Source organism: Podarcis cretensis (assembly GCF_951804945.1).
Source record: "Podarcis cretensis genome assembly, chromosome: 17".
Classification (NCBI taxonomy): Eukaryota; Metazoa; Chordata; class Lepidosauria; order Squamata; family Lacertidae; genus Podarcis; species Podarcis cretensis.
Genome location: NC_137187.1, coordinates 38,759,580 through 38,786,236, shown reverse-complemented (window position 1 = coordinate 38,786,236; position 26,657 = coordinate 38,759,580). Strand labels below are relative to the sequence as shown.

Genomic DNA, 26,657 nt, shown 5'->3' with positions numbered 1-26,657 from the left:
TTATAGATAGCCTCTGTTTCAGAAACACACTCATTCCTTTTCTCCCCTCCCGGCTCACAAAATCCCCAATTGTGTTTCTAGGTAAAGGAGCAACAGATACTGCTGTAGAAGGGAAGCTCCTGTAAAATAGCTAGGCCCTTACAGATATTCATCGGTAAAACCTTCAGCAGCGTCATGGTATAAGTGTTATGGCTCAAGATGATAACCAGCGAATTCTAGCACTTACAGAAGTTTGGAGGGCCTCTTGGAGTTAGGGTGATTATATGACACACTTCCATTTACATAAAAATATTTCCTGCATAATGGAAAACTATAATTTGAAGACTAACAATGGGCTTATCCATTTGCCTCTTACCACGTGTGAGCAGAAGGCAGTCTATCTGTTGAGCGGTCGTCTCTGTGGATCTGGAATTTCTGGATGCCATTCATGCCCTCTAGGGCAGCAAACCCCTGCAAGGGCACCTTGGATGTGCCTGTGACGAACTGCAGGAACTTTGCTCTGTCTGCCTGATCAAAGGAGCGCAGGGCTCGCCAGAACCACTGAATCTGTGCAGAAGGACAAAAGGAGTGGAGACTGGAGTCAGAGATTCTGGCATTTCTGAGAACATGAGAAATTTGCAGGCCTCCAGAAGTGAAGGGCCCAGAAGGACCAACACAAAGAGGAGCCAATAGGGGGAGAGGATAGCAGAAGGGATGGGGTCACACATTTCCTGCCTTCCAAGCAGGAGGTAGCGGGGATATACGCCCAACAGGAGAAGAGCCACCTCATTGTGTGCTTAGTGGCAAACAGTGTTCCAAGATCAAACTTGCAGTCAAACATATCAAGGCTGCGATACTATACAAGTTTACCCAAAGTCTCATTGAACTCAAGCAACTAAGGAAATTGATTGTTAACATGCCAAGAAAAATCAAGAGGATTCCTCTCCATAAGGCCTTGACACTTCCACTCTGGAGAATAGAGAGTTGGTGAAAGGCAACCTGCTAGAAAGGAAAAGCTAACCTGGATAGAGTTTGCCTGGTACTTGTGGTACTCTGTGTTGGACTTCAGGTCATCTATGTCAATGGTGGGCAGCCCCGAGATTAGCAGCTCCAGCTCCTGCTCCGTGAAGATGGAGATGAGGCGCTTGGGGATAATCTCATAGAAGCCCTCCAAGAAGGCAGCCAGCTGCTTGCGGATTGCTCCTGCCAGAAGGGAATATGGATTATCAATGGGTGGGGAAGGCAATGGAAGTTCTAAGTAGCCGAAGAAGAGGGAAAACTATTGCTCAGGAGGGAATAAAACCTAAACACTGAAATGTGCACATTTATGTAAAATTTACAACTTCTCACAGCTGATTGGTAGATGAATCTGCCTCAAGTACAGAGTCTACGTAATGACCTTAGACCGAATTAGACAACTAAAGTTTTTGTTGTTGCTGTTGTTTGTACACTTTTCCTTAAAAAACACAGTTTGGCTTCCTTCTTCAGGCTATTGCTATTGATCCGGTGAAACAGCAACTCATGGACAGCTCTGGTATGACACTAGTTCTTTGCTTCGAATTTAGTATGAATTATGAGATAGGGAGGGAATGTTAATTCAAAAGGTAGATGCAAGTTAATAAGTGGAGGGATCCCATCTTCCAGCAGAGATGGGTTTAGATCATCAGGTTCTTTTCACTGTTCTCAGGTGTACTCCCCCAACACACCTGTCATTCGCATCTGACACACCAGGTGTACATATTCCTTCTTGTTCTCCTCAGTCACAAGGATGTTAGCTCCGTTGGGCTTAAGGTCACGTACTTCACACACACCAAACTCTTGAACCTGTTTGGGTAGGGGAGGAGGAAAGACAGAAGTGTACTAAATAAGTAGAAACTGGATTAACAAGAACATCTCTTGGGAAAAGAGAAGGCTTGCCTTGCTCTTTCTGACAAGGACCAGAAGTCAGAATGACTCAATACTGGCCTTGATTCAATCCTTTCTCAGTTTCACAAATTCCTCCTCAGCCTCAAATTACAACCCAATGGATGCTTCTCTTAACAAAACACCATAATGTAGTTGCAAGAATCAGATTTACCCCTTGTGCATAGTAAAATATAAACACACAACCAAAACAGAACAGCAGCAGCCATCATTCAGGGGCAACGAAGACTCTGGCAGTTATCACCAGGTAATACATCCTTACTATTTTGGAACACTGTGTCCGAATGCCATTCTTGTTACAGTGCTTGATAATCAATGCCAATATCCACAGCCTCATTGTTTCTCACATTGTTTAGAGAGTTCTAATTTTTTAAGATCAAAAGAAATCTGAATTCAAAAGGAAAGAGCTGTATCCACTGCTAGAAAATCGCTGCAAATATATAGTCATCTTCACCTATTATTACACATGGAGGGATTTGTACAACTTCTGGGTGAGGAATTCTACCACCTTCTTGATTTTTATCCATCATCTTCAAAATTGTCCAAATTGAATGGTTGCCCATTCTGTGCGATAGCCCTTTGTCTCTTTAGCTTCAATAACCTTCAACTTCCAAAAGATTTGCCCCAAAATACTTCCATGAGAAGGGGACAGCTTACCTCTGTGCTGAAGGTGAGGTCATAGCCCAGTGTGGAGACATCGTTTTCCAGAAGATACACCAGTCCCTGGTAGAAGTGGTAATCCTCACTCTCCATATCTGTGTACCTGTATGGTTGAAGGAAGCTGGCTGGGTTAGGAACATGTTTTGGGAAAGATGGGAAACCATTTTAGATGGACTAGTTCAACAAAAACCCTAAAAGCAAAGGCACTACTCACCTGACAGATTTGCCCAAGATATGCTTGTAGAAGGAGCGGGTGAAGTAGCATTCCAGCAACCGGTTATCATATACTGCTTTGGCCACAATGCGCCCTACAAACTTGAAGTAGCTCAGGTGGTTGGGGTTACAGTGAGAGGAAGGATTGATGGTGTAGGTAACTCGATCGCCAGGCGATGTGCGGAAGAGCGCATACATGGGGTTAAACATCTCCCGTGAGATGATCATGTACCACTCGCGCAGGAGACCTCCAGCATCCTGACCCTCTTCCCCTTCAAATACTATGTACCTGAAAAACAGAAGAGGATATAATAATAAGGAAATGTCAGAAGTGGAGGATGGGTTTAGAACAAAAAGGCTGGCAGGGACTGAATGTCTGGTTTATAGGTTCAATCTACAAAATAAGGAAAAATCAACATTTAGACAAAACGTGGGCAAAGGTCCTCAGCAAGGGTAAGAAAGAAAACGGTGCACATAAGAAGACTCTGATTATAGCAGCACGCTAAAAGTTCTAGTAGCTGAAGAAGTTGCTTACAATCTGTTTTTCATTTCCTCGGGCGACTTGCGATGCAACTCCCGGTATGAGTCTTCAAAGACATGATCTCGACGCACATGCACAGCCATGTCTTCTTTCCGCAGCCCCTCATCAAGTCTTTCCAACTCTTGCCGGAAGTACCTTGGAAAGAAGAGTAAGCATGTAGCCATTACCTCTCACACTGGGCAGCCCCCAGGGCTATTACTATGGAACTCCCTGAAGCCGATTCACAGTTACAGTTGCAAAGCACTAACAATGCAAGAGATGACATATTCTACAGATGTAGATGAAAAGTGGGCGGGTTTGCCATCTCTCCAACCCTTAACAAAGTGTCTTCAGAATTGGGGCTGAGAGACACTTTTGACTATACTTCATTCTAGGGGAAGAAGCATATAAAACTGAATAAGACCACCCATCCAGTCACCACCACTTCTCCTGCCCCACACTGATCTTTTTGCCAATGGAGGAGCTGAACGGAGGAGCCAAGAAATGAGAAATGTCTGGCCAAGCTAGAGGGCATCACAGCCAATAGAAAAGTCAGCACACAAGCCTAGAATATCACTCAAGCAATCTGCCCTAGAGATCAAAAGTGAGACATCATACTCATGCTTACAATCAATCTCTGGCATCTCCTTGTTTTTTAATTATTATTTAAAATGAATAGGAAACAGAATACTAACACCCCACCCTAAAACCTACTTCCGTTTGACATCAAAATCCAGCACACGTATGTAATCCACGAGGACAGCAAAGGGGCCGTCAGCTAAATGGGTGGTGGACTGGCGCAGGATCTGGTTCAGCACAGTGCGGTGTGTTTCTGCAAGATGAGAACAAAAGTGAAGGTTCGGCTGCACGCTCCTTATTGTGTTTCTTCCAGCCATGCTGCAGAAACCAGTTAATGAAATTCCTCCACAAGTATATTCCCTAGTTAGTCACACCTTGATCCACACACTCCTCCCTCAGCAAACCAGCTGCCCTTCTGAGATAGAGACAGCCGAGAAACCCCCACTTGAAGCCCTCATGAAAGAATTAGTCTTAATACCCTGGACACAGCCAGACATGTCACAGTTTGAACTAACCTGCAAAGCGGAGGAACTTCTGTGTGTCTGGGGGAAGGCTGGAGGAAATGTGCATGGAAGAAGGTTCACGGGAGAAAAAGGGGTCAAGGGAGGAGGGTGTTGCAGGGGTCAGTGGGGCAGGTGAAAGGGGTGGGGGCTCGTCCTTGATGTGAGCCAGCTGGCTCTCCCGGGTGTCACGCACTGGGGGCTTGCTTTCCCGCTCTGTAGCATGCACCAAAAAGAAGGCCTCCACTGCAGGCTGCAGCACTGTAGGGAAGAGAGCAGAAGTTGAAGTTCCAAGAGGCAGGGAGGCCTGAAGCAGACCAACCTTCCAGCAGCCCAGAACCTTACCAAGCACAGCATGTTGGTCATGCGATTCTTCCAGCTCCTTCAGGCACTCGCCCAGCATATCCCATAGTTCATCCAGACTGAGTTGCTCACTTAGCAGAGGCAGATCTGGAGGACGCTCCTCTTTCTCCTTCTCACCCTGCTGGGATCCTTCTGACACTGTAAGAACAAGAGATCAGTCCTTCACACTTTAGCCTTCCCAGTTTCAGGACAGGCAACTCCTTCAGACCTGTAGAAGGAGGGCCTACGGCAGGTAAAACAGCTTCTCTACTTCGGAGACAGCCACCCCTCAACTGCAAAAAGCAGATACTAACCAACTGATTGGGTGTCTTGTGTGGTGGGTGACGGCTGATCCACATCCATAGGTGATTCGTCTCTTCGTACAGAACCCTCTGCCTGGTTTGGCTCCGACTGAACAGAAGAGACGCAAACATTAGTGAGGGCTGAAGCTTCCCAAGAGCACTTAGGAAATAGGTGCTGGGAGGTCAGCCCAGTAACTCCCAAAAGGCAGGGAAGAAAATGGACCATCAACAGAACTGTGCATGGTGGCCCTACCACTTTCCCCATCCTTTACAAAGACCAAAAGAGGTTAAACATGCTGCTATACACAAGCTAAAATCTGCAGAGGGAATGAGCCGAATGACACAGCTACAGGAGAAAGAGGGGAGCAGGGGAAAAAAGCTAGCAGAAAGCATGACATGCGTGAATCTGAAGGTGGAGCACTTACAGCCAGGAGCAATGGTGAAGTGCATGCACCAGAGTGGGGAAAGTTCTTGGAAAGCAAAGAACAGGTGTGGAGAGAAGAGGAAAGTTGTCATCAGGGACCTTCCTGCAGGGATAACCTCATATTTAACAAGACCCACATGCCAGGGGCAAAGGCAGCCCACATCTCTCTAGAGAAACTGGGCAGGACTGGAGCCTCTAAGATGCAACAATCTGGAGAGAGGTAGGCTCAAGGATTGTACACACATTACTGTATTGTCACATCCACTCCACAACAGTTGTGATTGAAAAGTCCACCAACGTGATTCAGTTGTGTCACTTGTGCTTGCAAACAAGCTTGGTTCTTGTTGACCTCTAATGCATTCTTTCTACCTACTGCAACCCAGAAATAAATGCAGGTTACTTTTTATTGCTTAGCTACTTCTCATAGGAAAGTAATGTGTGTACAAGCCCTAAGAATTTGGGCTTCAAGCCATGCTGTGTGGTTGCTGTGCTGGTCCTGCCCCGCGGCCACACAGACAGTGGAAGTACCCTGAATACATGCTGGATCTTATAAATGGAAGTGAGCTCTTAGAGCTACCATGGGTGTCAGCTCACTCACAGCCATGTCAAGTTGGCTTTCCAATTTGAGTGGCTTTGAGCCAGGAGAAGAGACTAAGGCTGAAGGGCAGAGGGAGACAGACCACAACTATGGATCACATGTTCAGTCCACAACTTGTACAGCTTTGGGTTAGCTCCCTTGTTGTTTGTGCTTTTTGAAACTTCCACAGAAATCCAAAAGATTTACTATTAATTACAGAACATCTGAAGCACCAAGCAAGTGTCAACGGCTGAGACCACAGCAGAGTGTCCCCTGATCACTTGTCTTTTTCTTCACTAATAATACTTGCTGTCGCCGCCACCACAATGCCCACCTTTTAAAATGTCAAAATTCCAACAACTTAAGCAATCAGAATGCTAAACTTCACAAAACTGATTTGGTCTGTAGGCAATGGAAGGTTATTTCTTAAAGGCAGCATTTTGCTTTTCAACTGAAGAATCCAGGGCGGATCACCAATGCTAAATATCTGCCACTGTAGAGATGGCTAGCTTGCTCTCAGCTTTTAACACCCAGCTTCTCAACCAACAATCCTAGCCAAACAGTGTATGAAAAAGGCAGCTGAAACCAGAAAAACAATCCCTACCCTGCTTACACAGCTGCAGAGCCTTCCATTTATTCCTGGTCAGGCCTTGGCTTTCCATTAGTAAGGAAGGGGAGATAAATACAGGAACCCCCCCCCCCCGAACTCAGTTCTCAATTCATAAGCAGCAGAGTTAGTGATGTATCCACCATGGAAGTGGACGGCCTTTCAAAATGGGGAAGGCATCTTGAAGCTGCAGAGGATTCTTCACCCAGCTCACTGTCTCCTACCACAAACCCCTTCCCCCATTCAACCAGCCTTCAGCAGATAACCCAAAATCGTATGAAGAGGAAGCAAATAAGGTTAGAGCTATTTGGCATAGAGGTGTCCAAGACATACAGAAGCTAAACACATTTTTTAAGTGTTGGAAGAGTAACTAAAATAATAGAAAACAAAGGGGTGTTCGCAGGAGTGAAAAGTCCGAAGACCACAATTTGTTAAAAGATACTATGCAAATATCCAACTCAGATTTTTCATATCAATAAGCAAACTTCATAAAAGGTAACCACCACCAGAGCCCATGGAGGTATATTGAGGTTGTTGGGAGAACAGCCAAGGTGTATGCATAAGCCAGGTACAAAGAAGGAAGACTTCTTTTGTCTTCAGCATTTCTTACACTGGAACCAGCTGTTTTCTCATCCCTCTACCCAATACATAGAACCAGTGCTTTTTTCTGGGGGTATGCATACCCCTAAACATTTTGTGAATCTTTGTGCTTTTGTCCATTTACTGTATTTATTTCCCCCGATTTGAACTATAACATGGTGATTTTCTTGAATCAAAATGAAAGTACCCCTAAACATCTTTTTAGAAGAAAAAAACACTGCACAGAACCCAGAATTCAAATCACAAACTGTCCTCACAAGCTCTTCCTCAGCCTGCTCTGAAGAACAGCTTTTTAGGATCAAGAGCCAAGAGCAGCAAGGAGCTGAAGCTTCTTCCTTCCCTGAACAAAGAGGCTCCTCTGATGACAAACCAGTTGGCATAAAAAAGGAGGAGAAAAGATGGAGAAAGGAATGTAAAATAATGAAAAAGGGTAGTTCAAATAAACAAAATGAGTGGCCTACAAGCGCCACAGGCACCATGCTAACCGTTGTTGCTTGCTGCTGCCTCCGGGCCCTCTGACCCTCACGTACCATTTGTATAATGGCGTCAGCCTCAGCCTCCAGCTGCCGAACAGCGGCCTGGATGCTGCTAACTGAGCCCAGACCGGAAGTACCTGCAAAAAGAGGGGGAGAGAAGAAGAAGAATGAGGGTTGGCCCCTACAACTGAGCCTGTTAAGATTTAACCCCCTACTCAAGCTTTGAACCGACCCCCCAAAACTGCAGTGGCCTATGGGCCTCTCCAGTCTTCTATAGGTAAAGTATGACTGGTCTGAACCAGTATCAGGAGATCTCCCACCCATGCTCTAGCATCTACAAACAGGCCTTGTGCAGACAGAGCTTGCTCTCCTGCCTAACATACCTAGCCTGCCTGTCTGTTTTGCCTTTTTGTTGGCACGGCGTGTGTCATCCCGTAGCTGGATGATGACCTGCAACACCCTTAGGAAAAACTTCTGTGTGGAGGTCTTAGAAGTCAGCATGGACATTGAGGGTAGCTGGAGCTCGCGACCACCCAGAGGGCGCTTCTGTGATGCCACAATCACCACGTTCTCAGCAATGTCAAACCTAACAATTGAGGAAGAAGGTGGGGAAGAAAGTCAGAGAAGGCCACTCAAAAGACAAAGAGAAAGGCCAACTTGAAGGAGACTCACCTGCTCTGCATCTTGCCTTTCAATTTGGTGGTCTGAGGCTGTTCTTCAGGGAGCCCGTCTGGCGACAGGGACTCACACTGGGCTCGACGTTGCTGCTCCAAGTTGTATTCTCGCAGCTCCGCCAAGAGAGTACCTGGAAAGGGAGAGTTGAGAATTAGTGAGTGCTATTTAAGAAAATCGATGCCACCTCTCCACTATAAAACTATACCCAACACAACAAACAATATCAAAACACATGATGGTAAAACCATTAAAATCCAGAAAACAAAGATCATGCGTTCACAATTTGAAACAGTCAGCATAAAGCCCGAGGCAATAAAAAATCCCTGCCTAAAAGGAATTGTGTTCACTAGGAAGTAGAAACTAAAAGGGCCAGTTGAATGTCCCAGTGAGAGAGCATTCCGCTACTGGGCTCTCACACATCCCAGCCAACCTAGAATAAGCCCACACTGAGACACAGAGGAAAGATCGTAGATGGTATGAATGGTCCTGGATGTAAGCCATTTAGGGCCTGATGCCAAGTTGGTTGGCATTTTGAATTGCACCCACGAACTTACTGGTAACCAGTGCAATTGTTCTAAAATAGGTGACATGCTTACATAGTTGTGTTCCTGTGAGCACCATAACAGCTGCTATATTCTGGATCAACATGGGTGGCCATGTAAGAGTACAATTTAGGGCCCAGATTCAACTTATCTGGTGCGCTAGTGGAAGTCAGTTCAAGGGCTTCCACTACCACAAGGGGGATTCCCCTGCCATGCTTGCTACCTTGTTCAGAACTGACTGAAATCCCATATCTGGTTGAATCACCCTGCCCTACCACCAGAAACAGTTCTGTTATGCTATGGTGTGACTCTTTCTAGCAGAGACAGTTCCAAAAGAGACTATAGCTCATTCAAACCTGACAGCAAGGAAAACAGTCTTATGAGTTACTATCCTCTGTGAGGAGGTGTGTCTTTAAATGTTACCCATGCTTGCACATGTAAATCCCCAGACTATCACAGTGGTACATGAGAAGAGCGCTGAAGCCCATTGTTTCTGTAAGCTACTGGCTAATATTCCTAGCTTCACATTTCTGACTGTTCACTGTGGTACTCAGTGATTGAGACAGGGCAGGACCCTTAACCAAGCCAGCTCCTCACACTGGCACTTCTCCAGTCTCATCTCTCCTTACCTATCTGCTTGCAAAGAGTGTAGCCTAGTTGCCGGGCCCCATTAAGCAGAAGCTTGAGCACAGTGTCACGTGTGGCTGAGTCACCCCGTGACAGCTGCAAAAGAACATTGGCAGCATCTTCCAGACCTTCTTCAGAGCAGGAGTGAGATGTCAGCACCTGAAATGGAAGATGAGAAAGTCACTGTGCCGCTGACAGCTCAAAATGTTAATCCCTTCCTCTTCTGTCCCCATATTGTGCGTTGGCCACACCCACCACAACTCACCTCCACAGACAGCTGTAGCTGGTTCTCCGTTAGGCCTGAGGCAGCCATTTTGCTGTCAGTTCCACCTCCGCCTCCCGCTTCGCCTACCTTGGCTGGCGATTTGCTGTTTTTTGCGATAGCTGCAGAGAACGACAAGATACAAGCTAGAACCAACTTGGGATTTGACAATTAACCAGTGAGAGAATGACCAAACAAACCACCAGCTATTTTTTGAAGTCTGGGTCTCCTTTGAGCACTTGCCTACCATCTACCTACATCCCTACACAGAAGTCACAGAGACACCCTCTATCAGACTTCTATTGGGAGGCAATATCCTCCTTGATCAGGGCTGTGTTCATATATGTGGTAAGTTTGCAAATACCAAGGTGGAAGTGGAAGCTACAGTGTACAGAACCATTCCTGCAGGTCCCCAGAGAAGGAAGAGACATGTAGTGGTGGCAGGTGACTCCCTACAGATGGGGACAGAGGCAGCAGTGTACAGAAGAATGACTCATGCTTTCAGTTGTCTCTACACCAATGCACAGAATATGGGAAACAAGCCAGAAGAACTTGAACTCTTAATACAGAATGGCAACTATAATCTAATAGACATTACTGAAAGCTGGTGGGATGAGGCTCGTAATTGAAATGTAGAAATTGAGGGGTACAACCTGCTCAAAAGGAACAGATCAGTCAGGAAGGGAGGAGCACCAGCATTATATGTAAGGGATGTGTACACTCGTAAATGGAAACTGGAGCAAGCTCTGGAGGGTAGGATCAAAACCAGAGGATTCAAGTTACAAGAAAGGAGATTCTGACTAAACATCAGGAAGAACTTTCTGACAGCAAAAGCTGTTTGGCACAGAGTGGAACAGACTCCCATAGGAGGTGGTGGACTCTTTCCTTGGAGGTATTTAAGTAGAGACTGGATGGTCATCTGTCATATATGATCTAATTAAGATTCCTGCATTGCAGGGGGTTGGAGTAGATGACCTTTGGGATCCCTTACAACTCTATAATTCTATGAATTCAGCGACAGCACAGATTTAACAGTGTGTGATCTTAAGAGCTTGCCTTGTTGAGAATCCCAGCTCTCTATTTTGTTTCAAAAATCTTTTCCTCAGGGCTGCAATGATGGCTTGAAAGTGTGTGCAGCAATACCTACTGAAGTCTTAAAAGGTGGCTAAGTAAGATTTCTAGCAACTGAGACAAATATTTGGGGTTCTTCATAGCTCCCTTCTCGTCTCCATGGCCACCAAAACACAGAATTATGAAAAATAAATTAAATTAATGCAAATACACATACAGTTGTACCTTGGAAGTCGAACGGAATCTGTTCCAGAAGTCCATTCGACTTCCAAAACGTTCAGAAACCAAAGCGCGGCTTCTGATTGGCTGCAGGAAGCTCCTGAAGCCAATCGGAAGCCGTGGAAGCCCTGTTGAGACATTCAGCTTCCAAAAATAGTTCGCAAACCGAAACAATCACTTCCAGGTTTGCAACATCTGGGAACCAAAATGTTTGTGAACTAAGCTGTTTGAAAACCAAGGTATGACTGTACAGGTCACAGAGTCTGGATTGCCTGGATGTAGAAATTTACATATATTTTTCTCTTTAGACATGTCCTGCTCCACAACTCAAATGAAGAAAGAAAATGGAATGTGGGACAAGGAGAAGAAAAGTATCCTTTCCTCTTCTCGTCTCTGAGCACCCCTCCCCACAAAAAACCCCAATCAATAGAATACTTACTGGACACAGTGGTGGGGAGAGTAGATACAGTTACTGTGGCAGCACCAGAGGTGCCGAAAGAAGCAGCAGTTGCAGCGGCAGCTGCAGCAGCTACAGCGGCGGCAGCAGCCAGGGCAGGGGCGGGAGCAGGTGCTGGGGTGGTAGTTGCAGTAGTAGTAGTAGCAGCAGCAGCAGCATGGTTGGCTACCCCCTCAGCCGTGTTCTTGTTCTCAGGCAGAGCAATGGAGATGAGTGACAGCAGGCGCAGCAGCTTCTCTGTCAGCAGGGAGCTCCGTCTGATCACTGGATGGGACAGCATGTTCATGAGCTGACCCAGAGGAGAGGCTTCTAGACTGTAGGGAGAGCTCTCTCCCTCAGAGCCAGCACTCACAGGCACAGATTTGATGGAGTTCTTGCCCTTGCGGCTTACGTTCATATTATCCAGTTTGACCAACAAGTCCCAGAAGTCAGTGGAGATGCCACTGGTGCCCATTTGACCTGGGCATGGGCTGCCCGATTGCTTGGTGCCCCTCTCCCGTTCACTTTCACAGGTGGTCTCTTTGGTCCGCTGCTGTGTGAAGTGGCTGGGGAACACCTGGAAGGGGGCATGGAGGAGAGAAGCAAGTGAAATCATGTTCTGGAATCCCTCACTGAAAAATGTGGCTTCCAGTTCTATAGGATTATTTATCACTCTGCCCACCGAATCAAGGTTCAACAACAGCACCCTCTCCAACCAGCATCCCTAAAAAAACCCCAACCATACACCCCTCACCTTCCAAGTCTACTGGCACACCTGGCTCTAGATAAACCTGAACAGTTCCAAGTAGATGCTCTCTAGAAAATGCCTAGAATACATAGATATATACCGCACTGCCAGTCGCAGCAAAGAACAAATTGTTCAGCAGCAGTTATGTCCTGGGAGAATAAGCTTAAATCACAGAGCAACGACCCCTAGAGCCTTGCTCCAGGAAGACAGTCTCCACTCTGTAATTGGAAGGTGTCCCACATGGAATATCTACCTTGTGGTCCATAAATAGTACAACTATGCCTTTGAGGCAGCATTAACACAGGCCTCCAGCAACAGTTTTTCGCCAAAGCCAGTATTTGGAATCTCTATAGCTTCCTTCAAATTAGCAGGGAGTGAGAAAGGGGACCATGCACAGCAGCACGTGTGTGCCAGTCTCCTCAGGTCCCAGTCAGCATTTGGCTGAGTGGCAACAATCTACAGAGCACCAAGTTCACTTCTCTCCCCATGTATGTTTGCCCTAACTCCAGGTACAGGCGAGAGACTCACTGGATGGTTTGGGGCAACTCATGCACATAACCTCAGGACCCAAGTAATTACTTATTCCCCAGGGTTGCTGCAAGACAGAACTATTAACAGCTATATTAATGAGCATATTCAGAGCTAAAAAGACAGTAACAAGGTATTAGTCTTCATATAGGAGGTGTTGGCCCCTCTGCCAACCAAAGGAGGATGAACCTTGCCTGGGAAACAAGCTGCCACCCTTTGCCAGAAAGAAGTTGAGAGCTATGCTCCTCTTTGTCGCCAGTTCTGGTCCTTTGCTTCATGGGGCATACAGCAGATAATCAGAAGCATCTTCCCTGTTCCATGGGTCAGAAAAACTTCCCAAATTTACAAATGCTGATCCCACCATATCATCACAATGAAAAACAACAACAACAACAGAGGTGGAGCTCTGACAAAGTTCTGCTACCCTGAAACTGGCAGAACTAGAAGTGGGGAGGGACCAAGCACAAAACTGAGTTACATTAGCACTGCCCCTGAGGCAAGTGTAAGGAGAAACCCACTCTTGAATAACCATCATCACAGAAGAATTGGAAAGGCTATTAAAAACTGCTCTGGAATCATTTGTTGACAAGATACTAAATTGTTTTAAATTAAAAAAAAATGTAATTATTATTATTGTTTTTTTTAAAAAAACTTGCACTTTTAAATTCACAGGTTTTCAGGATGCTTCATGCTAACAAAAGTAGGGCCCATGCTGTATTCACATGATTTAGCAAGTCACACATGAGCAGGGAGATGCTGCAAGCCGTGGGCTCACATGCTTCCCTGTCTTCCTTTCCTCCACTATCCGGAGGACCAACAGTTCTTATCCTCACACCAGTTTCCCTAAATCTTGGCTTGTCAGGGCATCCAGACCAGGGACTACTGTTTGTCCCAAATGCTGGTTAGTTCAAGCAAAACAGCTTGTTTTGAAATCAACCAGAGGTTGTGATAAACAATCCCTGGTGTGGATGACACAACAAGGGGGGGGGGAGAGAGAGAGAGAGAGAGACTAGGAGGAAAAGGCTGTTCTTCTTGGCTGTGCAGGAAGATGGGGGAATACATAAGCAAGAGGCTCACAGCAGCTCCTTTCTCACTGATAATGCAAGTCTCACTGATAATGGTTTAGCATGATGTGCAAAGTAGCTCACGGAGAAGAAGTTTCCATGGCTATTATTTACTAATCTCATTTATTCTGAACAGCAAAGGAACCAATAAGTTAACTTGTCTAGCTCCTTTCTAGCACAACTGGATGTTTCCTGGTACAGAATATGCTACGAATGCCTGCCCATATTTTCTTTAATCCCTGCACAGCAAGAGACCAGCTGATTAGCTGGCAGCAACTGCAGTGGAGAGAGGAACCAATTTCAAAACTTTTAAAAAACTTTTGTTAGCTGTTCTGAAGGTCTGTGGGTAGAAATGCAGCCTAGAAATACTAAAATAACTGCTTTCCAATTTTTTAAATGATGACCCCTACACCTTTTGCTGCAAATTTGCACTTATTTTGTTTTAGGCGTTTTTATGCAATGGCGATTTTGTTAGCCACCTTGAACATGCTGATGGACAAACAGGATCTAAATCTACTAAATAACAACAACAATTACAGGGAGCTTAACTGTCTGCTTGCTCTCAGTTTGGAACTCACCCTAATATTTAGTCTAGAGAGTTACCTCCCTGTAATCTAAATCCTTAACTTTTTCTCTTAAGCTATGCAGATCAAGAAGCTTCAGACTTTCATCAGAGTGACAGAATGCCCATCGCATAAAAAAGAGCACCACTCTAGACAGCCCTTGTCTTCACCTTGGCAAGTTGGATGAGCGTGTCAAGTACATGGCGGCAGACCACAGGAGCAGCCTGGGGGTGAATATGAACAGTGGAACCGGCAGCAGCATGCTTCTCTGTGTGCTTACGCCCTCCTGCTCGCTGGATCTGGAATATGTTGGTTCGGCAACCCAAAGCAGCATCCATAGAGACGGAGAGCCAAGAAAGCTGCCCTGAGCTTTTGGATTCCATCTTGTGCAGAAGGTCTAGTGGCCGGCTGTCAGGGGCACAGGCCTTGGCTGCTCTTTTGCCTTTGTCGTCTGGTGCAGCAGTCCCCTTAGGTGTCTCTACACACAGTTCACTCTCACTGCTGCGCTGCAGGATAGAGAGCAGGCTCCGAATCACCCAGCTGCGTGTCTGTGCATGGTAGCAAAGGTTCCGCAGCACCCGATGTAGCCGGCTAGTGTTCAGCTTTGGCTCATCCACAAAAAGCAGTACCAGCAGGCAGGACAAGGCCTCATGGTCCAACAGAAGGCGTCCACGCAGGCGGAGCAGGCTGTCCACATTGCTGCCTGATGGCCTAGGAAACAACAAGACAAATATCATCAGCACAGTCTACAATGGACTCTGAAAGCATAGCAGCATCCAAGGTGAACAGCTCTCCCCTAGCAGTGTCTCATCTAAGTGAGGGTAGACAGTTTTTACCATGACATGCCTTGCAGCTGGTTCCTGTAAACCAGAACATCCTGCTGGCCTGGCAACTCTGCCCACTTGCTTTCAAGTTGATCCCTGAACTGATCCAGTGATCACTGAGCCCATCTTTCAGCTTACACAATGGGGCAGGGAGTGGTTTTTTCAATCTGAGAATTATTGATTAAACATTTTTCCACCCTTCCTCCCAAAGGAATCCATGGCAGCCCTGCAAGAACCAGGGGTTATTGGGAAGGATTGATAATTGGAAGAAGCAAGATAACACCCTTGGTTTCCAGACTTTAAGATTAACCTTAGGTACTATACAATTTGGGAAAGTTTTTATATTTCTAATTTCCCCAAGCATACCCAACTTAACTAATAAGTTACATTGGTTTTTCCCTAGGAATCCTAACCCTCAGCTTATTCCCTCCAAAGAAACTGCACTACCTTCCCCCATAAGTCTAGTACGGTGTTAGAAACTGAGATATGAAAGCTAGGAGCTAAATGGCACCTTAAACTTAGCTTATGGGTGCAAGAACAGAATGTCTAGGCACACTTTTTTAAATAACAGGAATACAAGGCTGAAAATGAATGAACTGCAGCTAAAATATTATGTTCATTTTTCACATGGCCTAGTCCTTACCCTGCCCCTCCCATATATTCTTAAGAGGGTCTCTTCTCCAGTCTTCAGAGAATAGTTGGAAGTGAGGAGGCAGAAAAAGTCCTCCTTTCCTTCCACTCTGCAGTTTTAATCTGAAATCTTAGGTGCAGTACTGCAGCCAGAGCTCAGAAACTGCTCGCGCTAATGAAATTCCCTGTGCAAAATGTGCCTAGAACTATGGGAGTTTTGAACACTGCTCTTGTACCTGCTGTGGCTGCTGCTACCACCCATCTGGAAGGTTCCTCCTCTTTGCACAGCCAAACGTGTATACTGGACACCTCTGTTTCCACTCAGCCGGCTTGTGAAGGCTGAGTTAGGGGAAAGAAAATAAGCAAAGCAATCAGATCAGGAGTCGAGACATACAGAACTAAAAACAGTAGTATGTCAGAAACAGATGTGCTTTACCTGGGCTACGCAAAATGGCAGACAAGGCAGAGGTGCTGGAGTGGCCAAAGAGACGCTCGTGCATGAGCTGGCGCTGGCGTGCTTCTTGCTCACGCCGCAGAGCCTGTGCCTCAGCAGCAATGTCAGGAGGCATGACTGCCAAAACACTGTCCTCCATATCCTCCAACACACTGCGCCGCAGGTCTGATGGCAACGTCTGAATGAAAGTCACAGGGTCCATGGGAGTGTCTGAGCTTGTGCTCTGGGCCAGCTCCCGACGCTGCTGCTCTGCCCGTTGTTGTGCCAGCACCTGAGATGGGAGGGGGAAAGATAAAAACAACTTCTACTGTTAAGCAAGAACAGAGCAAAAAAAAAAAAAAAGACCCAACCAATCTCTCTAAAATGACTCTCCTCCTTCAACCACAAATTGCTATCTCTCTTTCCGAGGTGGGGGGTGGGTGGGGGTGGGACAGAAACTGGGTTCTGTGACCACATGACGGGTGGAACTCCACAGCTAGAAGCCCCTTTTAGGATGTGAAGTCTTGGTCATTATTAATTTAGTCCTGGAAATTTCACTATATTTCAAAGAAATACATATTTCACTGAATTACATCCCCCTTATGTGGAATTTCCCACAAGGCAATGAACTATGGATCATGCATGCAATAAGGTGAGCCAAACACATCCACACAAATAACTTGCATATCTTGTCCTTATGCAATTTATAACTTAAGTGCAAAGAAGAGAAATGCAATTGCCCAGATTTTCTTGTGACCTGTAGTTGGCAGTCCAGTAGATTTGTTTTTACACCTACTTTCCTATTTTGACTTCCCATTTTATGTTTTGTTTGTATGTTACATGTTTTAAACAATACAATTCAAGCAATGGAAAATTTCTTCTTTTTTTTTAAATTAAGAGGTCAGGAATCCTAAATTCAGAAAGTTTTATTTTGTACAGTGCAGGGTCACAGGCTACATGAGTTTCCTTCAGATTTTATAGTTCTATTATACTTGTTCCTAAAAGTGCCACCTTACCTCCTCTTGGATTGCTGGAGGCAGTGCAGCCAGGAACTCTGGACTGACTTCTGTCACACTAGGGTTTCCCACCACGGGCGGTGCTGGGGTAGCAGCAGTTGTGGTAGTCGGGGCCGTACGGGCAGGAGGCCGGATACCCAACTGGTTCTGTAGCACTTCACGCCGGATGTCATCAGGCAGAGCGGCCAGAAAAGATGGGTCTACACCTTCCGGAAGATTTATCCCTATGAAAAAGCATGTTAGAGGTAGCTGCTATCCCTACTAAGAAAAAGGGCATTGACTTAGTATAGCTCCCTCTTTTTATGTTCTCTTCTAGTATTTACCTGCCAAGGGGTCTTCCTCCTCACTGCTGGTAGAAGGAAGGGGTTCTTCCAAGATGCCCCGAGAATCAGCACCGGAAATGGCCACCGCCGAATCTCTGGTGGAGGAGCTCTCAGAAGATGAGGCAGGTGGGGAGCTGAAGAGCAGGAAGTGACAGTATTAGCAAGTGCAGTGCTAATGCTAAAATTGGCATATCACCCCCTTGCACCCCATCGCTGCTCCTTACCCATCATCCACCTGCTGGCTAGGATCTGGCTGGCCCTCCCTGAGGGCCTGTGCATTGGAGCCCTGCTGGGCAGTGTCTGCCGTTGCTACAACAGTGGCTCCCCCTGCCTGGTCCACATTGCTAGGGCCACCAGCCTCTCCAACTCCTTCTTCGAGGTTGCAAGAGGCCAGGCTGCTGGTATCCATGGGTGAGCCCTCCAGCTGGCTGCTGACTGCTGTCAAGGCATCAGAGTCTTCAGCCCTCTCTGGAGAAAGTGAAGCTGGTGGGAAAGGAAAGAAAGGACTGAGAGATAAGTCTGACAAACCTGAATTCTTTTCATCAGATTCAGCCCAAAACATGGTAAGGGCAGAAACCTACCCATTGACCCCCTTTTGGTTTTTAGACACCCTTCCTAAGAAGCATTGATAGAAACACTGCCTGAAAACCTGATACACTGGGTTCAAATTCTGCTGCCCATTACGACTGGGCTCTGGTTCCAATTTAGCAAGGAAACATCTTGTTTTGGCTGTGATATACCCTTCACTGCCAACTACTATAGAGTGACAGGCTTCAGAAATTGCCTGTGAAGACTTTCAATTGACAGGTCTGATCCAGCACAGCATTTCTATTTTTAAAAATGAGAGATTCAAAATTTGAGCTTAAACCTCAATAAAAAGCTACTTAAAAAACAAACATCCAGCCAAATTTTGAAAGCTAGGATCAAATCATTAGGTGGGTGCATAGGCTTTTACTTTCACTTTGCAAATGTTAGTTAATTTGCAAATATATGCACTTTTTAAAAATTGTTTTTATTAAAGATTTTCTTGGGTTACAAAAGTGCATACAGCATTTCTGCTTTCCATTCATAGGACCCTTTCTATAGATCAGTTATACTCGATGCGAGACACTTATGTTATAGACAGTATATGGCATGGGGAGAAGAGAAGTGGGGAGAGCGTATGTGCAAGGTTTTCGTGTCAGCGTCACGTGGCCAGGTTCTCTTTCTATTCATTTATTAGTTTTCATTGGTGGCGAGAGAGGTTGGGAGCAGGGCAGTTGGCTGCAGTGAGTTTTGTTTGCGTGTATGAGGTGGAGTTGTTGTTAGGGTCAAGTTAGCCATATTGATTTGCATGCTGCTGGTGGGTTCTTGTTTTGTTGGGCTGTGTATGCAATAAAGGGGAGCCACACTGGGGTGAAGCTGTCCTCTTTTATTTGCCCCTCTGTCAGTTTCAGTCTATTGGCTAGCTGCTCTAGTAGGGCTGTTTCCCATATGGTTTGGTACCACAGGTTCATGTTCTCTCTGGTGTCTAGTTATGATGCTCCTGGCCACTGAGTAGGTAGGTGGCTGATGAAAATATATGCACTTTAAAACTATTGCTGCCTTCTCCTGAACATGTGGAAGATGGTAGGAATCAGAGTATGTTTATGCACGTACAAGTGACACACAGCCAGAAAGGGGGTAACACCTGCTGCAGGGTGAAGCCTGGGGCCACTTACTGATGGTGGGAGCAGGTGAAAGCTCCATCTGTGTGGCCTCAGCATCAGTGCTTGGCCTCCCAGGGCCTGAGTCCTCCTGTTCCACCGGCATCAACAACTGCCCAGAGCCCTGGGCATTGGACTGCCCCGCCAGCTCTGAAGGAAGCTCGCCTGCCCCTGTCACCTGCTGCTGTTGCTGTTGGGGGCTCTCCAGCGTGACCAGAGTCTGCTTGGGGCCAGCAGAGGTGTCTTCAGCTGCAGCTGGGACTGCGGGATAGCCATCAGGATGGGCAGCACCATCTGGGAGCCAAGAGAGGGAGGGAGGCTGTCTTAAAACCCAGGCCACTGAGCAGCAGCAGGATTTCAAGCAGGGAATTGGCTTCACCCTGCACCCTCAAGGTTAGTTCAAAAGCTGGGCACATCAAACACCCACCCCAGTCCTGGGTACTTCACTCCTCCCAGGGAAAGTAGTAAGTTGTATAGTTATCTCTGATTTGGGGCACAAATCCCTACCCCACAACAATACAACTTACTACCTCACCCCAGCAGGAGCAACGTCACAAAGCCTCAGCGTCAGGCAACTGGTTCTTCCCCTATCTGAACAGCTAGTTTTTTAAAAATCCTGCAAAATCCTTTCACATAGATCTGAGGAGAACACTCATGTAGACGATCCTCTCCCCAAGCCACAGCAAGATCCAGGGAATCCTACCTACAAGATCTAATGACAAACTATCCCACTATAACCCCCATCCCCAAATTTCTGTCCACATCTAGGGATGGAACCAAGGAACTCAGGGGCTTTGATTCCACATTTCGTTCTTGAGCCCATGTTCTTTCCTCCTGAGCTAGGCGTGGTTTCTCAGTGGCTTCTCTCTTCTTCAGTGCTGGCACGGCGAGTTGCGAGTCCTCATAGGAAAGACAGTAGATTGTATAGTTATCTCCAAGACCGGGTGTGACCCTAAAACTATACAATCTACTACCTCATCCCAGGGGGCCCAGGAACAGCATCTGCTTCAGCTGAGCTGAGGGAAGAAGACACCATACAGACATAGAGTAAGGGAACAAATTACCTGGAAGGTTCTGCTCAGCAGAGCTGTTTGACTGGGGTAAGGCTCCCTGCAGAGGGGGAAAAAAAAGTAGGTGAAGATTCATCTGATTAAAACTCATCTGGGCAGGAAACTGCCTATGTAGCTTCTGACACCCAGGACAAGGAAAGGAGGCAGAAGCTTCAGGTCACAGCTCTACCTTCTCTCTACAGTGGTACCTCTGGTTACAAACTTAATTCATTCCGGAGGTCCGTTCTTAACCTGAGGCACACTTTTGCGAATGGGCCCTCCCACTGCCACCACGCCACCAGTGAGCGACTTCTGCTTGCATCCTGGGGCAAAGTTTGCTACCAGGAGACCTACTTCCGGGTTAGCGGAGCTCGTTACACGAAGTGTTCGTAAGGAGGACGGTACGTAACCTGAATGCCTTTTGCTACAACAGCTCTGCCCGATTTTCATCTAGTCCAGTGAGGCACATCTATCAAAATGTTCTCTTCTACATAGAAGCAAGCATTCTAAATACTGCTGGAAAATGTGTTGATAAGTTTTCCTTTCTGTAATTGGTTGACAAAGATATCCGGCTTTTATAGATTATATACAGAAAAATGTCAAGATATTCTATTCCCTCAGATCCAAAAACAATCTTGCTAAACTGTCTTAGATGTCCTTCTCCTTAGTTGAGATTTAACAGCTAAATTCTTTATTGAAAGAGTAAGAGAATGACCACTTTCTCTTCTGCAAATGTTTGGAACAATGGCTAAAGATACCAATCCAATAGAATTATATCAATGAGCAAACTTCATGACAATATCCTCATAGCATTGACAGGCAGAGATATGAAGAAACACATTAAAGTGTGTCCATCCCTGTGTCTGCTAACTATTATAGGTATGACTGTTACCATATTCCACTTACTGCTGGTGTCTCTATTCTTGATAACAGAGTTTCTTTTGTTCCTGTAACAGTGTGGGGGTGGGCTGTTTTTAAAAAGAACAGGTGTAAGACCTGGCTCTAGGAAAGGAATGTGATGACTTTCCTTCTTACAAAGAGCTACAGTGGATGCTCATGTTGTGAATGTGATCCATGTGGAAGGGACGTTCACAACCCGCAGCATTCGCAACATGCAGCGCCGCGTCTGCGCGGGTCGCGATTTGGTGCTTCTGTGCATGCATGAGCGCCAAAACCCGGAAGTAACCTGTTCTGGTACTTTTGGGTTTGGTGCAGTGCGCGACCCGAAAATGCGCAACCTGGAGTGTCTGTAACCCAAGACTGTACTAAGAAAGATCAGCTCTCAGTGTAGTGTCTGAGTTTCTGCTTGCCTTCCTGATGGGAAAGAAAGGAACAGAGGTTTATTCTCTGATTTCATCTCTGTCTGCCATGTGCAAAAGAGCACACAGACATGTGGAATTATATACTGAAATGACAGCAGGGGTTTCTATTTTGTGTTTTCCCTTATATACCTAAGTGAATGAACATCCCCAACTTTATTTTAAGGTGGCCCACTTGCCACAATTTAAAGTTTACCAAAAAACAGTTCACATCTTTGCTCTGGAGCAGAACAGATTTGCTGTCTTATCAAGCTACCAAGACCTAAACACGTCTGCTGGCATTTTCATTCCAAATTATAGGTACTCTGCTTCTCATTTACAACCCTGTTGCATATATTCAAGGTGATATTCAACTGATTCGCCCTACTAGTTGCAAGCATTACCACGTTCCCTGCTTGCAGCCCATGCCCTCCCTGAAACTTCTCCGGAGGATTTGGGGAAACACCCCTAGAACAGATTTAGGGATGCACAGGAGGAGAGTGTTCCATTGTGCAAGCAGAAAGCCTTGCGCTAATTTAACAATTGCTTTAGTGCTACAATGAATACAACTCTTAGTCCTGTCCCCACACCCTAGTCACAATGCAGCTTCCTTAATGAAAACCATACCAGATGAAATCAGTCCTGCTGAAAGTTTGCCATTTAACAAGCTTTTAAAAAAGGTCACAGATGTTCAAGTTGGGCTTCTAACCTGGGCATTTTGCTCTTTGTCTTCTGCCTCCTTGGCCTTGTCTGCAACTTTGGCCTCCTCCTCAGCCAGCTGTTTGCGCCTCTTCTCTCTACGCTCCTCTAGTTCCTCATCTCTCAATGCCTCCAGGTGGTTGATAATGGGAACTTTGACCACTGGATGGAGAAAAAGCACCAGATTAAATAGAGCCAAACAGAGAAGGGCCTGCATTGGCTGAAGCAAGGTAAGTTACTTGTTAGCTCACCTGACACACAGTCATGCATGCTTTCTGCATCTAGTACTTTGCATTCTTCTGTCCAGCGTGTCAGGGCAGTAGGGATGCTTGACAAGGTTCCTATAGAAGGAAAAGTGGAGGACATATTACTGATAAGCCAATCCATACAACAGCTCACCAACTCCCTCAAGACCCACAGCTGTGCCGTTGGCCAGCCATTCTCCACATCTGCCTAACAGCTGAAAATGTGAACTGACTCCATTGATAAAGATGTTTGAATTGATGCACAATGGTATAAAAATGTTGTAGGCACCTGACTGCTAATTCACAAAAGGTTCTTTTGCAGTCTTCTAAGCATCCCTCAATTTTTTCCATTTGATTTTTTTTAAAAAGAAAAATTGAAATTTCAAAAAAGTGTTACTGACCAACCACTCCCAAAAAGTCCTGCTTTGGAAGATAGCCTTGAGAACTTTAGTTCTCATTGCACCTATATTTACACTTTGGCTTCCTGAGGGCTGACCATAGGGTCGATGTGGCCCCAAAAGGGTCAGCCATTCCCACTGTAGAGTTTCAATCTATTAGTCCTTTTGATTTTACCTACAAATCTAGTAAACAGTCTTAAGGACTTGCCTGCCTGGCTGGTGGCTGTGCTCTGGTCATGGAAGAAGTCATCCAGCAACTCATCATCTGAGCGAGCGATTATGTGCACGTCGTCGTTGCCTACTAGAAGGCGAGCTCGACCTCTGCTTTGTAGCGGGAGGCTACTGCTTAGCTGAAGAATATCTGCAGCTGCTGAAGGGCCCAACAACCTAAAGAAGACATAAAGGGAACACTTGTTTTCCTACACAGAGATGCAGTGACTTCTAAAAGAGTCCCCCAGTTCTCAGAACAAGATTATGGGGAACACTGGGGCAAACCAAACTGCCAGAACAATTCACTGTTCTGTATTCTACAGCTTTTGGCAAAATGTGATACTCCTCCACTCCCTCAAGTCTCACCTCTGCAGGATCAGAGGTGGGTTGGGCTGGCGGGTGCCAGGGTAATGAACATGGATGGTATGGCCAGTGTTTGCTGTCAGCTGCCGAAGGGTCCTCTGGCTGCGGCCAATGCCTTGCGCCAATCGCGTAGTGGAGGAGCCACTACCCAAAGTCAAGGAGCTATGGTCTGCATGCCGTACCATGAGTGGATGAGTGGCAGGAATATTGCCAGGTGATGGAGGAATATCCGCTGGGAATAGAAATAGGCAAAGTTAGCAAGCCAAGATGGAGCTTTGAAGACATACAAATATAATTTCCCTGGAGACAAGAACTAGCCTGAAATAGGGTCAACAAAGCTATAATTACAAAGCCTCCCAAATGTCAGAGCAACATTTTGAAGCTAGAAAACAGATCATGTGCTAGAACACAGCACTGATCATGGATAAGGCAGGAAAAGGAACTGAGATGATGCTGAATGTGGGCAAAGTCTGGTTGCCTGATCCTGCCTGTTCTGGGCAGTGGGAGGAGACAACCCATTATGTGGATGCTTCCGTTCCACTAGATAGAGAATGTTATTCCATTTCAAAGAAAACCCCAGTTCCCTAGTCCATAGGATGTGGGGAAAAACTTAGCATCTTGGCTCCCAGCCCCCCCAGAATCAGCCATGTCCTGTGGCTTTCCAGTTTTTAGAGTTCTTACTGGCGCTGGAGAACATGTTGTCAAACTCAATGATGAGGTCATCTTCACGGTCAAAGCGCTCAAAACGCACCAGTGGGGAGGCATTCATATCAGGGTAGTCTTCATCTAACTCCATCTCGGAGCCATCATCGTCATCTTCCTCCTCTTCGCCTTCCTCACCTTCTTCATCATCCTGGAGGGAAAGTTATCACCAAACACAAGGCTAAGCAAATGCCGGCTAGAATACGGCATCATGAAAACCAGTCTTCATACCTCCTCACTCCAACTTTAGTCACTCTCTTTACCTGGAACCACAGACTGAGTCAATGAAATTTTTGGCTCTCACACTATAAAATATTCTAGATCTAAAACCCAAACATTATGGTGCATAGCTCCCATTAGCTCCCCAATAAAAACCTATTACATGCTGTCCTCAATTATGACCACCCTTTCCCTGTTATTTTTGACATCTGCCCCACAGCCTCCTATGTTAAGATCATAAAGCACCCACTGTAAAGACTTCTGCACTGCCTTTCCTTCAATGCCCTTACCTGGTCATCTTCATCCTCCTCCTCCTCTTCTTCCTCTTCATCCTGACTATCATCCTCATCCTCATTGCTGCCACTGCTGTCTTCCTCCTGTGTGTGCTCCTCTTCATCTTCAGGATCCAGAATATTCATAGAATCTAGAGAAGATTAGAGTGTAGCTATGGTGAATTGGCCCCTGCAGGTTAAGTGAAGATTCTTCCAGTTACCTTTCTGGCAAGTTCTATCTTCAAACTCCTTTTGCCAGACAAGCAAAACCTCACAAAGCCAGGTCTCAGAAACCTCCCCCTCCTCCTGCTTCTCTTACGAGAGCGCAAGCCTATAACAACCCTTCTGCATCATGCTACTTCACCCTTCTCTTGCACTTACCCTCCCCCTCCCCCTCCAGGGACTATAGGCACTTCTACTGACTCCATGTAACATCGTAGGCAATGCCTCACCTTCCCTGTTGGCCTGTAATGTGGAAGCCTGGCTGAGATTGGAAGGTGCCTCATCCATCAACACATCCTCCTGAGACTCATCCTCTCCACTTCGGCCCACTGAAGGACATAAAGGAAGTGTATAGGGCTTAGCAAAGTTATGAGCAAACAACCCTCTCCCTTTAGAGGACCTTCTGGGCAGTCCCTAAACTTGATGGCCATTTATCTTTGAGTGCCCGTTATGGTCCTGATGTGATGCTGCTTTCCATATACAGATGGCGATTTTCTTGGCAGTTATAAAGCTACCATGACAAGTCTCTTGCCTCTCAGAAGTCACCCCACCCACCAAGAATTGTATAGGAATAGATTATCTCTATAATGGGCGAAAAAGCAACACGGACATATGTCTGATACAGCACCCATGCTGTGTGATAAAGAAGAGCTGCAGGGAGGAGGAAGAGAGAAGAACAGTAGATGATCTCTACCTGGAGTGGCCTTATGAGGTAGGATTCTCTACAGCAAAGCCAAAAATGCACTTGGTTCCCTCAGAGGCCACACAGAGGGGGAAAGGCAGAGAGTCCAGAGATCCTGAAGGAAAGTTCTGAGGCAAAGTGTTGGGGCTTTGTACTCACCTATTATTGTACTATTCCCTGAGCCACCATCCTGCTCTAAAAGCTCATCGATCAGGTCCTCTAGCTCATTTTCCACCTAGAAGATGGTAAAGACAAACACACTGGTGATTTCCAGTTCTTTACAATCAAGTCTCAAAACCATAAAACAAGCTGCATCACCCTGACTTCTGACACAGGTCTGATTTGTGCTCTACCCAAGTCAAACGCTATATACGACAGGTAGCCCAGCCTCAGGTATCACAATCTAAATTAAGCAAGCAAAGGGTCATTTCAGTTTGTGCAGCTATCCAGATTGTACTCATTAATCTCAGAGCAAAGATGTGGTCAACAAAAGTCTTCATTTACACACTCCTCTGCATATAGCCCTAAATAAATTGCAACTTTAAGCAACACAAGCAGGAATGGAAGTGATCCCAGCTATATGTCACCAACATCCCATGCCTTAAAACCTGTGGTCACCTCCTGCATGCAATACAGGCAGGGTTCCTACAAGCCACCATCAATACCTGCATCTCCTGCGTGCTCAGAACCTCCGGCTGTCCAGCAATCACCACGGCATCGCTCTCCGTTTCACCATCCATGATGTCACCATCTGTCACTTCTGCTTGGGCAACATCATGGTCCTCCTCTGGGGCCTCTGCTTCCCCGCTCTCCCCTGTAAGTCAAGGTCTAAATATTACCCTCTCAAGTCATCCTTGAATTAGCTTAGTGGCAGACAGACTAATGGAGGCTCATAATGGAAGTCAGAAAAATTCCAGGCCAAGGAAAGGAGGGGATGGCAGGTGTGGATC

The 26,657-nt window shown here is 46.1% G+C and overlaps 1 protein-coding gene across 10 annotated transcripts in view; it reads right to left on the bottom strand.

Annotated features, from left to right (window-relative positions):
- HUWE1 (HECT, UBA and WWE domain containing E3 ubiquitin protein ligase 1) overlaps positions 1–26,657 on the bottom strand; it is a 95,107-nt gene that overhangs the window by 950 nt on the left and 67,500 nt on the right. For 9 of the 10 annotated variants that reach the window (XM_079959937.1, XM_079959936.1, XM_079959940.1 and 6 more), the window contains 33 exons: positions 26,373–26,521; positions 25,867–25,942; positions 25,256–25,354; positions 24,822–24,955; positions 24,292–24,463; positions 23,614–23,842; positions 23,246–23,424; positions 22,646–22,735; positions 22,405–22,556; positions 20,413–20,458; positions 19,364–19,642; positions 17,888–18,146; positions 17,664–17,797; positions 17,341–17,564; positions 16,328–16,616; positions 16,128–16,230; positions 14,608–15,148; positions 11,538–12,111; positions 9,812–9,930; positions 9,549–9,705; positions 8,375–8,507; positions 8,086–8,288; positions 7,712–7,839; positions 5,031–5,127; positions 4,720–4,875; positions 4,390–4,635; positions 4,010–4,127; positions 3,311–3,451; positions 2,777–3,064; positions 2,560–2,665; positions 1,686–1,803; positions 1,001–1,182; positions 356–546 (listed from right to left, as the gene is read on the bottom strand). In XM_079959937.1, the coding sequence (XP_079816063.1) occupies positions 356–546; positions 1,001–1,182; positions 1,686–1,803; positions 2,560–2,665; positions 2,777–3,064; positions 3,311–3,451; positions 4,010–4,127; positions 4,390–4,635; positions 4,720–4,875; positions 5,031–5,127; positions 7,712–7,839; positions 8,086–8,288; positions 8,375–8,507; positions 9,549–9,705; positions 9,812–9,930; positions 11,538–12,111; positions 14,608–15,148; positions 16,128–16,230; positions 16,328–16,616; positions 17,341–17,564; positions 17,664–17,797; positions 17,888–18,146; positions 19,364–19,642; positions 20,413–20,458; positions 22,405–22,556; positions 22,646–22,735; positions 23,246–23,424; positions 23,614–23,842; positions 24,292–24,463; positions 24,822–24,955; positions 25,256–25,354; positions 25,867–25,942; positions 26,373–26,521 (6,112 nt within the window). The remainder of the gene's footprint in view (positions 1–355; positions 547–1,000; positions 1,183–1,685; positions 1,804–2,559; positions 2,666–2,776; positions 3,065–3,310; positions 3,452–4,009; positions 4,128–4,389; positions 4,636–4,719; positions 4,876–5,030; positions 5,128–7,711; positions 7,840–8,085; positions 8,289–8,374; positions 8,508–9,548; positions 9,706–9,811; positions 9,931–11,537; positions 12,112–14,607; positions 15,149–16,127; positions 16,231–16,327; positions 16,617–17,340; positions 17,565–17,663; positions 17,798–17,887; positions 18,147–19,363; positions 19,643–20,412; positions 20,459–22,404; positions 22,557–22,645; positions 22,736–23,245; positions 23,425–23,613; positions 23,843–24,291; positions 24,464–24,821; positions 24,956–25,255; positions 25,355–25,866; positions 25,943–26,372; positions 26,522–26,657) is intronic. The other variant, XM_079959943.1, reaches the window with a different exon arrangement.